Raw genomic sequence first — 13,175 nt, forward strand, 5'->3', positions numbered from 1 at the left:
GTTGTTTTACATTAATATTTCAAAAATACATTTAGTGTTCTTATGTCATCTTTCATTTGTCATTTACATTATATCATTTGTTATGGATAACTTGTAAGAGTATTGTAGGTTTCAGTTCAGTTCTAATAAGATCAAAGGTAGTGACTTTAAAGCATTAGTAGGAATGGAGGATAATGTGAATAACTGAAACATAACTAAATTTAGGGGTATAGGCTATTTAATGGGGATACAGTATTAACCAGGGGGTTAAGAGTGGCTTCTTGTATTAGATGTGAGTTGCATCCTATTGAAGTTGAGGATGTCAAGGATAACATCAAGGAGATTGAATCTGTTTGGGTTTCCATTAGTGGATATAATGAGGAAGATATTTTAGTGGGAATTTGTTACAGACAACCAAATGATACTGACGAAATTACTGAGAAACTTTACAATGTGACTTCAGCTGTTAATGGAGTCATAATTATGGGTTATTTTAATTTCAGACATATAGATTGGGAAATGCTAGAGTCAAATCATGATGTTGAAAGGTTTTTTGACAGGATGGTTTTCTTTACCAATTCACCAAGGAAACTACTAGAAACAATGTCATTTTTGTATTTATTGTTAACTTTAAATATAGAATTGATGCAGAGGGTAGAAGTTAAGAAACATTTGGGTGGAAGTGATCGTTGCTGTCTTAGGTACAGTGTTTTGCTGCATAAGAAGATAACTAATAATGGTATTTTGGTTAGAAGTTTCAAAAAAAGCAAATTTTGAAGGAATGCAACAAGAATTATGTGTTGTGAATTAGGGGCAGATGAGTTATCTGGAGTTACTGATCAGATGTGAAGATTTTTAAAGATAATTTCTATGAATATTCAAGATAAATGTATTATGAAAAGAAAGGGTAAGCTGGAAATAACAAAAACAGGTTGATTACCAGTGTTTAAATTATAGAAAAGCATCATAAATTTTAGAATTTTAAATATATAACAGGAGACTTAGAAGGTTATAGAATGTCAAGAAGAAAGTTGACAAACTGGAAATTTTGGCGTAAAAAGTGATGTATGAGAAAAGGTTGGCTCAAAATGTAAAGATTAACAGTAAGGATTTCTTTAAATACATTAAGGGTAAACAGAATGTTAGAATGGGGGTATAACTCTTGATGGATGATAAATGAATACATAATCTGATTATTATGAGATGGTTCGATTATTAAATTTTTTGTTCTTAAGTTTTTACTAACTTGTTAAGCAGTATTCCACATCTTGAACAGTTGAGAAATGGAAATGAGATCAAACAAGATAACAGAATTAATTCTGAGCTTGTTAAGAAAACGTTGGGAAGTCTAAAAAATGATTAGACTCCTGGGCTGGATAATATTTCCCCAAGGGTTTTGAAGTAGGTTAAAGACTGGATACGTGAGCTACTATTTTTTGTCAGTCCTTGAATAGTGGGCAGATATCAGAGGATTGGAAGTTAGCTAATGTCACTCCTCTTTTTAAGGAAAGTGATAAAAATTCTCTGTAATTACAGACCCATTAGTTTTACATCAGTTGTGGGTAAAGTTTTCGAAAGTCTTTTAAAAGATGCTTTGAAATGTCGCTTAACAAAGTTTAGAATTTTTTTGGATAGTCAACATGGTTTCACTAAGGAAAAATCTTGCCTTACTAATCTTTTGACATTCCTTGAAAAGATTATTTCTTATGTAGATTTTGGCTATTTGGATTTTACAAAAGCATTTTATAAGGTGCTACATAAAAGGCTTGTAAAGAATATTGTCTCTGTAGGTGTGGGAGATAAATTAGGAAATTCAATAAAAGAGTGGTTAATGGAAGAAAACAGAGGGTTGTTACAAATAGAGTTCAGTCAAACTGGATCAATGGGGTACCTTAGGTGTCAGCCTTAAAACCTTTCCATTTTGTGATTTACCTCAATGACATAGATAAAGGAATAGTTAATAAATTATGTAAGTTTGCTGATCATACTGAGGTCTTGTAAGTGGGCTGTTTTCAGATGATGTGAATGCAGTAAATTTAAATGAGTTTAGGAGAGAGCTTGATGTGTATACAAATAATAAGGACAGACTTTAAAGGTTGTTTTTTTAAGTTAATTTAATTTAAAATGTGGAACACCTGAAATGGACTAATAGGGCCCATGTTGTTCCAAAACGTTGTGTTAACTGAAAGGTGTGAGTTTGTTGCTACATGTGTTTGTGATTCTGTTTAATGACTATATACACTGGAAATGAATTGTTTTAATGTTTTTAAACCTTATTTATGTAGTGTTAAGTGCAGGTATAAATCTGAATAAAGGTGTTTTGTGTGCATGATATCAGGTAATAATGATACCTGGTGTAGCTGATAGCTGGTTTATGTGATACATTCTGTACATCAGTAAAGTTTCTAATTATTTTTCATATTGAATCAAATTTTGTGGACACTTGTAGAAAGTTATTTTGAATTCAGTAAATTTTATTGAAAATGGCTGGGTTAGAGATCAAATGACAGGTGAAATCTATATTTAATAGTTAAAATTAAAGTAGAGACATATCCAAAGATGAAATTTAGTTTAATTAAAGTTTTTGTTCATTATGTGACTCTTAAAATATAGAAGGGCTTCAGGCAAAGACAACGTATAAGTTATGTAATAAAGTCAGTTTTACCCCATCCATGCAGATGTACCCAGTATTCACTGGTTCTCAGCAGATTGCTTATACATTAGAAGCATTAAACTCTGCTACTTCACAGTCTCCAGTTACATCACCAGGTGGATCAGTAATACCTAAACCTGTTCTTGAAAATATTCGTCAACAGATGGCCACTAGTCTTGAGAAGATGAGAGAATTAGAAGAAAAAGTAAAAAACTTAGCTGTTTTGAAGGTGATCTGTTTTATTTTTCACGTTTTAGTTCTGTACATTGTGTCATTTAAATTACAAACTCATGTAGGCTTAGTTTACAAAGAGAAAACGTTGTATTAGCTTTAAGAAATTATAAACTTACTTCATCTGATGATATATCTTTATTATTACTTTAAAAAATTGTATTTATTTTGTTTGTTAATGAAAGCGACTTAAGATTAGTGAAAAGTGTACTGCTGAGGAATCATTGTATTGGATTATTTGTTGTGATTCATATTTTAGTATTTTATTTGTAATATATTCTATAATAACTTTTGTTAGGTTCAACTTTCAGTTTTGAAAGAAGAGAAACGTTTGCTGCTTCTCCAGATAAAAGCTAAAGAAAACAAAGTGTCCACCAGGTTAGATGTAAAACCTGTTAAGCAGAGGTCGAAAAGTGATGGTGAAGCAGAACTTGAAGAGGGTTCTTCTCCAAGATTCCATGGCCCAAGCAAGTTTTCCTCATATTTTAAAAGAAAAACATTTGTTCATTCATCATTAGCTGCAGACAGCAGTCAACGTTCATTAGAACTTCGTGAAGATGGCCTTTCTTCTCCAGGTTTGACAGCTAATCTGAGTGCAAGTATTTCTAGAAATAAGCAGTTGGATAATAGTGATATGCAGCAAAAGTCTTTCAATGACCATGAAGTATCCTGGAATGAAAGTATGAATGTTAAGAGAGTAAATAACTTAAAAACTGCTGCCACTTCCAAACTTCTATCCACTCAAGACATTGGCATTGGATATGGCCCAGAAGAGACTCGCTCCATAGCTGTAGGTGATACTAATGTACATGTAACTTCTCAATACACTTGCAAAAAGTGTGGCCAACAAGAGGTAAGGCAGTCTGCTTTAAGTTCTTCATTCTCCTCTGAGACTTCAGAGAATAGACTGGAACTTAAAAAAGTGAGTAAGTATAAATTAATACCCCAAACTATTAGCTGTAAAACTTTTCAGACCCTGAATACAAGTACAGATGGGTGTACAAATAACAAACAGCTTGATGTGGATCAGATACCATTTGATACTCAAGAGCATGTATCTATTGTACCTCAACCACAGTTTTGTACAAATTGTCAGGAAAAGTTACCTCAAAAACTCCAAGACATTGCAGTTGGAGACTGTGTTCCTGTATCAGATATTTCTTCTAAATGTAAGTCTTCACTGATGGTTACTTGTGGAATGAATACTGAAGCAACAGTGCAGCAAGATAGTGGAACATGTACTGAACTAAAGATGACTGATGTTTTGAGTCAGCAGGACCTCATCTCCAGAAAGCATGAAGTTGCTAGCTCTGGCTATTCAACCACGATTTCTGTAGGGTTACAGGTTTCCCCACAAGTTGTTGAAACTAAGAATGTTGCTCTACAAACCACTACTACTGACGTTCAGCATGTTTGTGTCCAAACAGACATGGTGAATTATTGTCTTAGACAAAATGTCACGGGAAAAGTCAGTCATGTTGTATGTAAAAGGTGCTGTAATGTTGAAACACTAAACACTGGAATTGAACCATACAGTATCTTTGACGAAACTTGTCAGCACTGTATTAGATTTCAAGCAGAAAAAACGGATGTTGGTACTGACTGTCAGTTGAAAACCTGTATAGAAACTGACACTAGAACAGTTGGTTGTGGAGATTTGTTAGTATCTGAAGTCTGTTGTGATCACTGTAAGGTTTACCAAACAGAGACTGTAGGTGTTGGAGATGAGGATGTCAATTCTGTGTTATGTGATCGTTGTGTTAACTTAAAGGTTGATGTAGAAACGTTTGGAGAAGACATCATTCAGAGGCACTCCATTGGAATAAATACAAGCTTTGAAACTGGACTTTTAGACTTATTAGAGCCAAGCAGCCTGAACAGTGTTGGTATTCATTTGTGTGACAAATGCAATGCCACTATTTACTCAGTTGCACAAGATATTACAGGAAAGAATACCTCACCAGCATCTGTCTCCAGACATCTCATTCACTGCACTCAAATACCAACACCTAAAAAAGTACTCAATGTTTACAGTGAGTCTGTTGTCTCAGAGTTATGCCCTCAACTAAAAATGGAAGAAACTGACACTGTAGAGCAACATTCTGTGATTAAGGTACAAAAAGAAGCATCTCTCAGTTCGTCAGATCTTCAGAATTCCCGTGCTGGACTAGCTGTTGATGAAGAAAGTTTTCTGAAGCAAGATATTCTACAGAAGAATAGTAATACTAAATCATACAGGTTAGGATACTTAATATATGTTATACTAAATCTTACAGGTCAGCCAGTTACAGATACTTAATATTTCTTAAAACTTTGGTCAGTGGAAATTCTTTACAATCCACATCAACTTAAATTTTTCATCAAGGTGTTTTAAGTGTTAGAAATGAATAACTTTAAAAGAAAAGAAGTAATGTTGTGTTATTTTTGAAGTTAGGATTACTATGTCTCCTGTGTTTGATTTATAGCAAAGCTACATTGAACTATATGCTGTGTCCACCATGGAGAATCGAACACCGGATACGGCATTACAAGTCTGTAGACTTACCGCTGTCCCACAAGCAGACCCTTAGATTATGACATACATCTTACTGTAGTTGTGTATTTATTTCCAATAATTAGAACATAGCTGTTGGAGTATCAAAAGTTATACACCTAATGTTATATTGTTTAACGGTAGTTTTAAATGTTTTTTGTAGTTGTTACTTCATAGAAAAATCAGGAAGACAGATGATATTTAAAATTTGCATTTTAACTGGCATGTTGTAGTCAATTTTTAGTAATAAATTTCAAACCAATATTATCTTTTGGTTGTTATCAGTTATAAATGTTTTTTGCATATATTATCTCTTGTTGTTGGATTAGGTAGACTCATCTGTGTATTATTTATTTATAACTAAAGACTAAAAAAGAGTTTAACTTGTATATTTGTGGAGTGTAAGTATCCAATTTAATTTTATTTTACATTAATAAGGTTTTAATAGATAAAGGGTTCCTAGTTGTAAGGGAAAGAACAAAGACTTGTTTTGGCAGTCAGTCAATTTGGAAAACAATTAGGAACATCAGTAAAAAGATTTGTTTTCATTATTATCATTAAAGAAAAAGGTTTCAAAGTACAGTTGTTCTGATAAATACAGATTGAAGGCCATAAGACCATCATGTGGTAGTGAATCAGACACAACAGAAAGTTCTGGTCCTGACAGTAGCCCAGAGGAAGACTCTTATGATGGAATTGCAGGAAATATTGTCAATCATTGTGTTGATGACTTGGCCGTCGAGTTGAAGAAGCCAGGAACTGAAATATTTGAACCAGTTCATCGTGTGAAGTAAGGTTCTTAACAGTTGAGGATGTTTTGGTCAGTAGAAGGACGTGCCTTTTATATAAAGCTAGAATCTTTGAAGAAAGGAAGTAAGCAGTTTAAGAATTGTACAGATTCTGTTTTTTATCGACAAATGTGAGGATAAAGGTGGCTCATGTTTTATTATTGACTGACCCAATATTTTATATGGATATCAGTTGTAAAACTTGAAAATTGTTGATTTAACTTACTTGCATATATAATATATGTAGTTGAACCTAATTGTTTTATTAATTAATACATATCGCCCAGTGTGACCTAAAATATACACCATTGTCAGTAAATTATAGTTTAATAATTGAGGTTATTTATTCATATTAATAAAAATAAGTCTTGGAGGTCCAAAAATTGATTTTAAGTTTAACATGCTACACTTTAATTTTATTCTAGTTCTTCAGTAATTCTCTGATGTCTTTATTTTCATAATTGGTGGAATATTAAAATCAATTCAAACCATTATATTTGTAATATCTTTGATAGATTTATTAGGCAGAGTATTCATGATGAATCTTTGTAGAATGGACGAAAACACAAGTATAGAGGACAATGTTTCGAAAGTCTTCCTCCAATCAGAAACAGTAATAATCCAACCAATCATAATGCACTCTCTGCAATTTGCTAGGACACTATAAAAGACTGACAACACCTACACACACACTAACCTGAAGACGAAATACTTTAAAAATGTCATTCTCTACACATTTTGATACAACTTTTTTTTTTGTTCTTTTCTTCTATGACTTGTTATTAAGAACTGAACTCAGTAAAGAAATGAAGGCAGCCTGCAAGGTCCTGAATGATTATTTGTTGAAACCAGGCAATAAAGATGAAAAGAAGATGGTGAGTTAGTAACATTTTATCATCTCCACCTGTATATTTACATCAGTTACAGTAATGAAAAAATAATCCTTTCAGGGATGTTAAAGGGTTAAAAAAGGTTTATTGTATCCAGTTCTCAAACGTTTAATGTAAGAAAATTATTAGAATTCTGTAGTTTTAAACTTATGAAACAGCATCATTTGCTATTTTTATCTTGTTATATTGACTCATTGTTTATTAGACTTGGTGGTAAAAATTGTTTTCATAATGTAAATTTTAGGCTGTCTCAGAAAGCTACCAAGTGAAATAATATGTTATTGAGTAAACCCTAAAAATATCTGGAAAAATTTGAAAGTTTGTACTAAGAGACAAAATGTTTTAAACAATCCTAGTATTTAATTGTATACGTTTTTACTCTTAGATGTGTTACTAATGTTTCCTCAGTTTCATAAATTCAAGTATGGTTACTTGAGAGAAATATTGTATTAGTTTTGTTTGATGCAGGAAGATTCAAAGATATTTTTGTGTGTATAATTCACATTTAGCAAAGTTAGCTAAATAACAAGAAAAACTTATGAATTTTATTTGACATTCTTGAAGACATAAGAATTACTGTTACAATCCAGATTTACTGGAAAATGAGCAGACAGTGATGTGTTTACTGTGAAAAAAAACACCTTATTAACACTCAACCAACTACTTTTATCATTAAAAACAAACATGTGGTAAAACGATTTTATTTATTACCTGTATAAACCGTTTTATTTTTACAACTTAACCCTAGTACGTTTTTCCTTAAAAGACTTTTCAGCCATTATTTCACCTTCACATTTGTATTTCAGAAATCTTGCTTTGCTGTCATACAACAAGAATGGTTCAAAGTAATGAGTCAACAGAGTGTTAATCCGCATGTATTAGAAGACTACCTGGATGCTTTAGAGGAGTTTTCCAATCAGTTGTTAAGTCATGTTGTTAACTTGACTGATAACAATGTTAGTAACAGCTTAATATGCTATTAATCATTCTTTCTAGAGATTAATAGATGTGAAAACAAAGTTTGCTGAATTGTTAGTTCTTGTGAATGGTTACTAAAGTTAAATTAATATAAAAATAATAAATAAATACATTTATTATTGTGCCATTAACTATTACCCATAAACCTGGTATGTAAATAAAATTGATAATTAATTATTACAATCCATTTGCTTAATCTGATTCACACCATGAGAAATTTTGTACATGAAAATTTACATATATATAGTGTCTGGACCACTATTCTGTTTGTCTTGTCCTCACCATAGAACTGTCTGTACTCTGTAGAACTGTATATTCTGTTGAACTGTCTATACTCTGTAGAACTGTCTACACTCTGTCCAACTGTCTATTCTCTGTCGAACTGTCTATACTCTGTCGAACTGTCTATACTCTCTTGAACTGTCTATACTCTCTTGAACTGTCTATACTCTGTAGAACTGTCTGTACTCTGTAGAACTGTCTGTACTCTGTAGAACTGTCTGTACTCTGTCCAACTGTCTATACTCTGTTGAACTGTCTATACTCTGTTGAACTGTCTGTACTCTGTTGAACTGTCTATACTCTGTTGAACTGTCTATACTCTGTAGAACTGTCTATACTCTGTAGAACTGTCTGTACTCTGTTGAACTGTCTTAACTCTGTCCAACTGTCTGTACTCTGTCCAACTGTCTGTACTCTGTTGAACTGTCTATACTCTGTAGAACTGTCTATACTCTGTAGAACTGTCTGTACTCTGTAGAACTGTCTGTACTCTGTAGAACTGTCTGTACTCTGTTGAACTGTCTATACTCTGTAGAACTGTCTGTACTCTGTAGAACTGTCTATACTCTGTTGAACTGTCTGTACTCTGTAGAGCAGTCTATATTTTGTCGAACTTTCTATATTTTGTAGAAATGTCTATTCTTTAGAACTGTCTATATTTTGTTGAACTTTCTATATTTTGTCGAAATGGCTATATTCTGTCAAACTGCCTGTACTCTGTAGAAATGTCTATTCTTTAGAACTGTCGATACTTTGTGGAACTATTTTGTCGAACTGTCTACACTCTGTGACTGTAAAAAAAAAGGGGAGGAAAAGTTCAATGTTTTGTTAAACAGTAGATAAAGTTCAATGTTTTATTAAACAGTAGATAAAGTTCAATGTTTTGTTAAACAGTAGATAAAGTTCAATGTTTTGTTAAACAGTAGATAAAGTTCAATGTTTTATTAAACAGTAGATAAAGTTCAATGTTTTGTTAAACAGTAGATAAAGTTCAATGTTTTGTTAAACAGTAGATAAAGTTCAATGTTTTGTTAAACAGTAGATAAAGTTCAATGTTTTGTTAAACAGTAGATAAAGTTCAATGTTTTGTTAAACAATGTAAACAGAGATAAAGTTCAATGTTTTGTTAAACAGTAGATAAAGTTCAATGTTTTATTAAACAGTAGATAAAGTTCAATGTTTTGTTAAACAGTAGATAAAGTTCAATGTTTTGTTAAACAGTAGATAAAGTTCAGTAGATAAAGTTCATTTTATTAAACAGTAGATAAAGTTCAATGTTTTATTAAACAGTAGATAAAGTTCAATGTTTTATTAAACAGTAGATAAAGTACAATGTTTTGTTAAACAGTAGATAAAGTTCAATGTTTTGTTAAACAGTAGATAAAGTTGAATGTTTTATTAACCTTAAACAGTAGATGAAGGTACAAATAAATCTTTCTTCTCCATTTAAACTGTGTAATCTAATAGATATTGTGGAGATTTTATGTGTTTAATATTAGGGTACTGGATACAAACATCATTTTGGCAGATTTCTACAGATCTCAATTCATTACAGATATTAATAAAATAGATTGTAGTTTTATCATTATAATTTGACAATATTAATTGTTTCTAAATTCACCATTTTTCACCTCTTATTTCATGGCATTTAGGGTAACACAGCTATGCACTATGCTGTTTCCTATGGAAATTTTGATGTGGTTAGTATCCTTCTAGATTCCAAAGTTTGTGATGTCACTAAGCACAACAAGGTAAGCACTCAGATAAGTTCAGAGAGAGGAAGAAACGTTTACTTCTGTTTGGTGTCTCTTGATTGAATGTAACTGTATTTGTGACATCAGACTAGGACTGATGAATAGAACACTTATATGGGATAAATGTACGAGGGTAGTATGCTGTGATGGCATGTTATCTGCATTGTTTGATATAAATATAGAAGATTATCTTAAGACAAATCTTTTTACAGATTTTTTGTTAAGTTGCATTAAACATACTAATATTTTTTTAAGTTAATAAAATGCTACATTTGATGTTTTGTGAAAATTGTTCTAGGTTGTGTCTTTTATATGCATAACTGTGAGAACTTTTACCATCCTAAGTTGTCTCCATCTGTTGTGTATCACTAGTGTGCAGCATACTGAGGTATATGATGATATAAGGAGATTTTCTGACATTGTGTGTTATCTCTGTGTATCTTGTATAGCTTTTATGTTCCTCACCGAGTAGGATGAGATAAACCTGCTTATATGTCATGTTTTATGCATGTATTTATACACAACAGAAAGCATTATAATATACCTTACAGTGTTTACAAGAATATTAATCATTTTCTTTTTTGCTAATATCAGCATGTTGACATGTAACAGTGATAAATACCACAGTGTGCAACAGAAAATACTGGAATATTTTGTAGTTTAGAATAAATGCTGTGTTATTATTACAAGCGTTGTGTATAAAACTTCTGAAAAGCACAATTAACATTATTTTGGGTTGTGTGTTTGCCTGTTAATGTGTCAGATTACTTCACTAGGCACTACTGTTCTACAACGTTTATGTGTTGTATCACAAACACTACTTGTGTGATAACTCTTGGTAAACATGTTTCTGCATTCTAAACATGCTGCATGACTACATTTTGAAAAGAAGCATGGTATCTCTATCCCCACAGGCTGGCTATAATTGCATGATGTTGCTCTCGTTAACAGACATGAAAAATGATACTCGTCGTGATGTTACTAAACGACTTTTTCACCTTGGAGACATTAATGCCAAGGCAAGCCAGGTGTGTTTAGTTTGTCTTATGCTCTAAAAAATTAAGGGTTCTCTACCACAGAAGTAAAATTCTGTTATTAATAATATTTTGTATTCAATGTAAATTACTTTGTTTTTGTGTGAACCTTACAGCATAACATTTATTTGGAACATTCAAACAGCCATGTTAGTCTGACCGTTAGTTTGATAAACTGAAACGTGTCACATCTGCTACTTTGCTCTTCACATCTTTACACAACTACATTGAGGTACTGAATGATTACCGGTGCGTTTAAAATCACTTTATTAACTTCTAATTATGCTTTTCCTTTGTATGATTCATATTGTAATCTTAGCTTACTTTTTGTGGTTTACCAGATTTCCATTGTGATTTTCAATGTAGAATCATTCATCTTGACAGATATTGGTTCACAGCCCAGTAAAAATAAACTAGTTTCAATTCCTTTCTATATTTCATCTGACTATGGGTTACTTTGCCAACACTGACTCTTCACATTACCACCATGATATCTCCTGTGCTTTAATCAAAAAACAGATGAAATCCACAAACTTTGCTGTGCTTTAAGAAAAGATTTAGTTAGGAACAGCTTTGGTAAACTTGAGGCATTATGCAAAAGTTTCAATCTTGGTTTGTTTGTTTTTTTCCTGGGTGGGGGCTCCTATAAGCTGGGTGTCTCCATGCAGCTGCATCCTCCAGATGCTACATTTGGATGTATTGGTTACTTGTATGTATGTAGGTACATAGTAAAGAAAAACTTGCATTTCTTTGTACGTTTCTTGAGCTATTAACTTGTAATCCTTTAACACAAGAACCATTAATAAAGTCTCTGTTTTTTAATTGTTCATTCACCAATTTGCTTTTTGGTGTTTATGACTTCATTTGTTAAAAGGTCCCTAATAATAAATGTGCCATATAAATAACTGTAAACAGAAACACTATCAGTATTGTAATTAATACAACAAATTCTTGATAGGTTCCCTATGAATCTCAAAGTTGGTCATTTCAAGATTAAGTGACCAACTGTATTTGAAGAGTGTTAAAGCTGTTTTGGGCATCTCTTACACTGTCTGACAAACTGTAGATCTTAGGTCCTAATTATTGATAGAAGTGAAACAGTCAAAATACATAGTAGGTAAAGTGATGAAAATGGTGAATAGTCATGAGAAATAAGTGGTTGAAGTGATGGAAATAATTTGTGTCATATATGTGCTTATTGTTGAGATAACACAATGTCAAGTGTGAGGTTTTCAAAAAGGGTCATAATCATTTTACTTTTTATTTAACAAATTTGGGTTCTAGTTAAGAATAAGTCCACGATAAATTCCAAAGCTCCACAGTCAAACTATACAATCATTAAGTTAATATATTCCCTTATTTGTTGCCAACTTTTGTCAACTGGTAATCCTTGGGTCAACATAACCATCAAGATGATCTTCAAGTTAATAACACATGAAAAACACAAAGTTATTCTAATTATAATGAACTTAGGAGGCCATGTTATAAGACCTTGTTATAAGCTTCTATTGGTTAAGTTAGAAGGCTATGCTTTAATCTTTTGTTCAAATTAAGGCCATATTTTTGTATATTGCTCCACATCTTAAAGATCAAAGTAATATTTACATCAAAGTTTTTAACACTTCAGGTGTTTCCAGGTTTAGCTATAAACTAAACACACAAATCTTCTGTCATTAAACATGAACTCTTTAAATATTGTTCTACTTAAATCATTGTCCACCCAACTAGCAAAATTACACCGTGCTTTGTAAGATATCTTCTCAACCATCCACATATAAAAATGATGCTTATAATCTACTTTCTAACCAGAATGGTCAGACTGCTCTAATGTTAGCTGTTAGTCAAAATAATGTGAAAGTGGTGGAGATGCTACTGGAAGCTGGGGCAGAGGTCAACTTACAAGATAATGATGGATCCACTGCCCTAATGTGTGCTGCTGAACATGGCCACAGAGAACTGGTCAAACTTTTGCTCTGTCACCCTGATTGTGACCTTTATTTAACAGACAGAGTAAGCCATTTTGTTCTTATTATTGAGAGCAGTGTAATATTAA

General features: G+C 32.2%; 1 protein-coding gene across 3 annotated transcripts in view; it reads left to right on the top strand.

Moving 5' to 3' along the window:
- LOC143248591 (uncharacterized) overlaps positions 1–13,175 on the top strand; it is a 45,313-nt gene that overhangs the window by 27,306 nt on the left and 4,832 nt on the right. For all 3 annotated transcript variants that reach the window (XM_076497075.1, XM_076497076.1, XM_076497077.1), the window contains 8 exons: positions 2,658–2,861; positions 3,162–5,101; positions 5,998–6,186; positions 6,972–7,059; positions 7,881–8,030; positions 9,987–10,085; positions 11,003–11,116; positions 12,932–13,132. In XM_076497075.1, coding sequence (XP_076353190.1) covers positions 2,658–2,861; positions 3,162–5,101; positions 5,998–6,186; positions 6,972–7,059; positions 7,881–8,030; positions 9,987–10,085; positions 11,003–11,116; positions 12,932–13,132 — 2,985 coding nt within the window. The remainder of the gene's footprint in view (positions 1–2,657; positions 2,862–3,161; positions 5,102–5,997; positions 6,187–6,971; positions 7,060–7,880; positions 8,031–9,986; positions 10,086–11,002; positions 11,117–12,931; positions 13,133–13,175) is intronic.

Source organism: Tachypleus tridentatus, chromosome 4, assembly GCF_004210375.1.
Source record: "Tachypleus tridentatus isolate NWPU-2018 chromosome 4, ASM421037v1, whole genome shotgun sequence".
Lineage (NCBI taxonomy): Eukaryota > Metazoa > Arthropoda > Merostomata > Xiphosura > Limulidae > Tachypleus > Tachypleus tridentatus.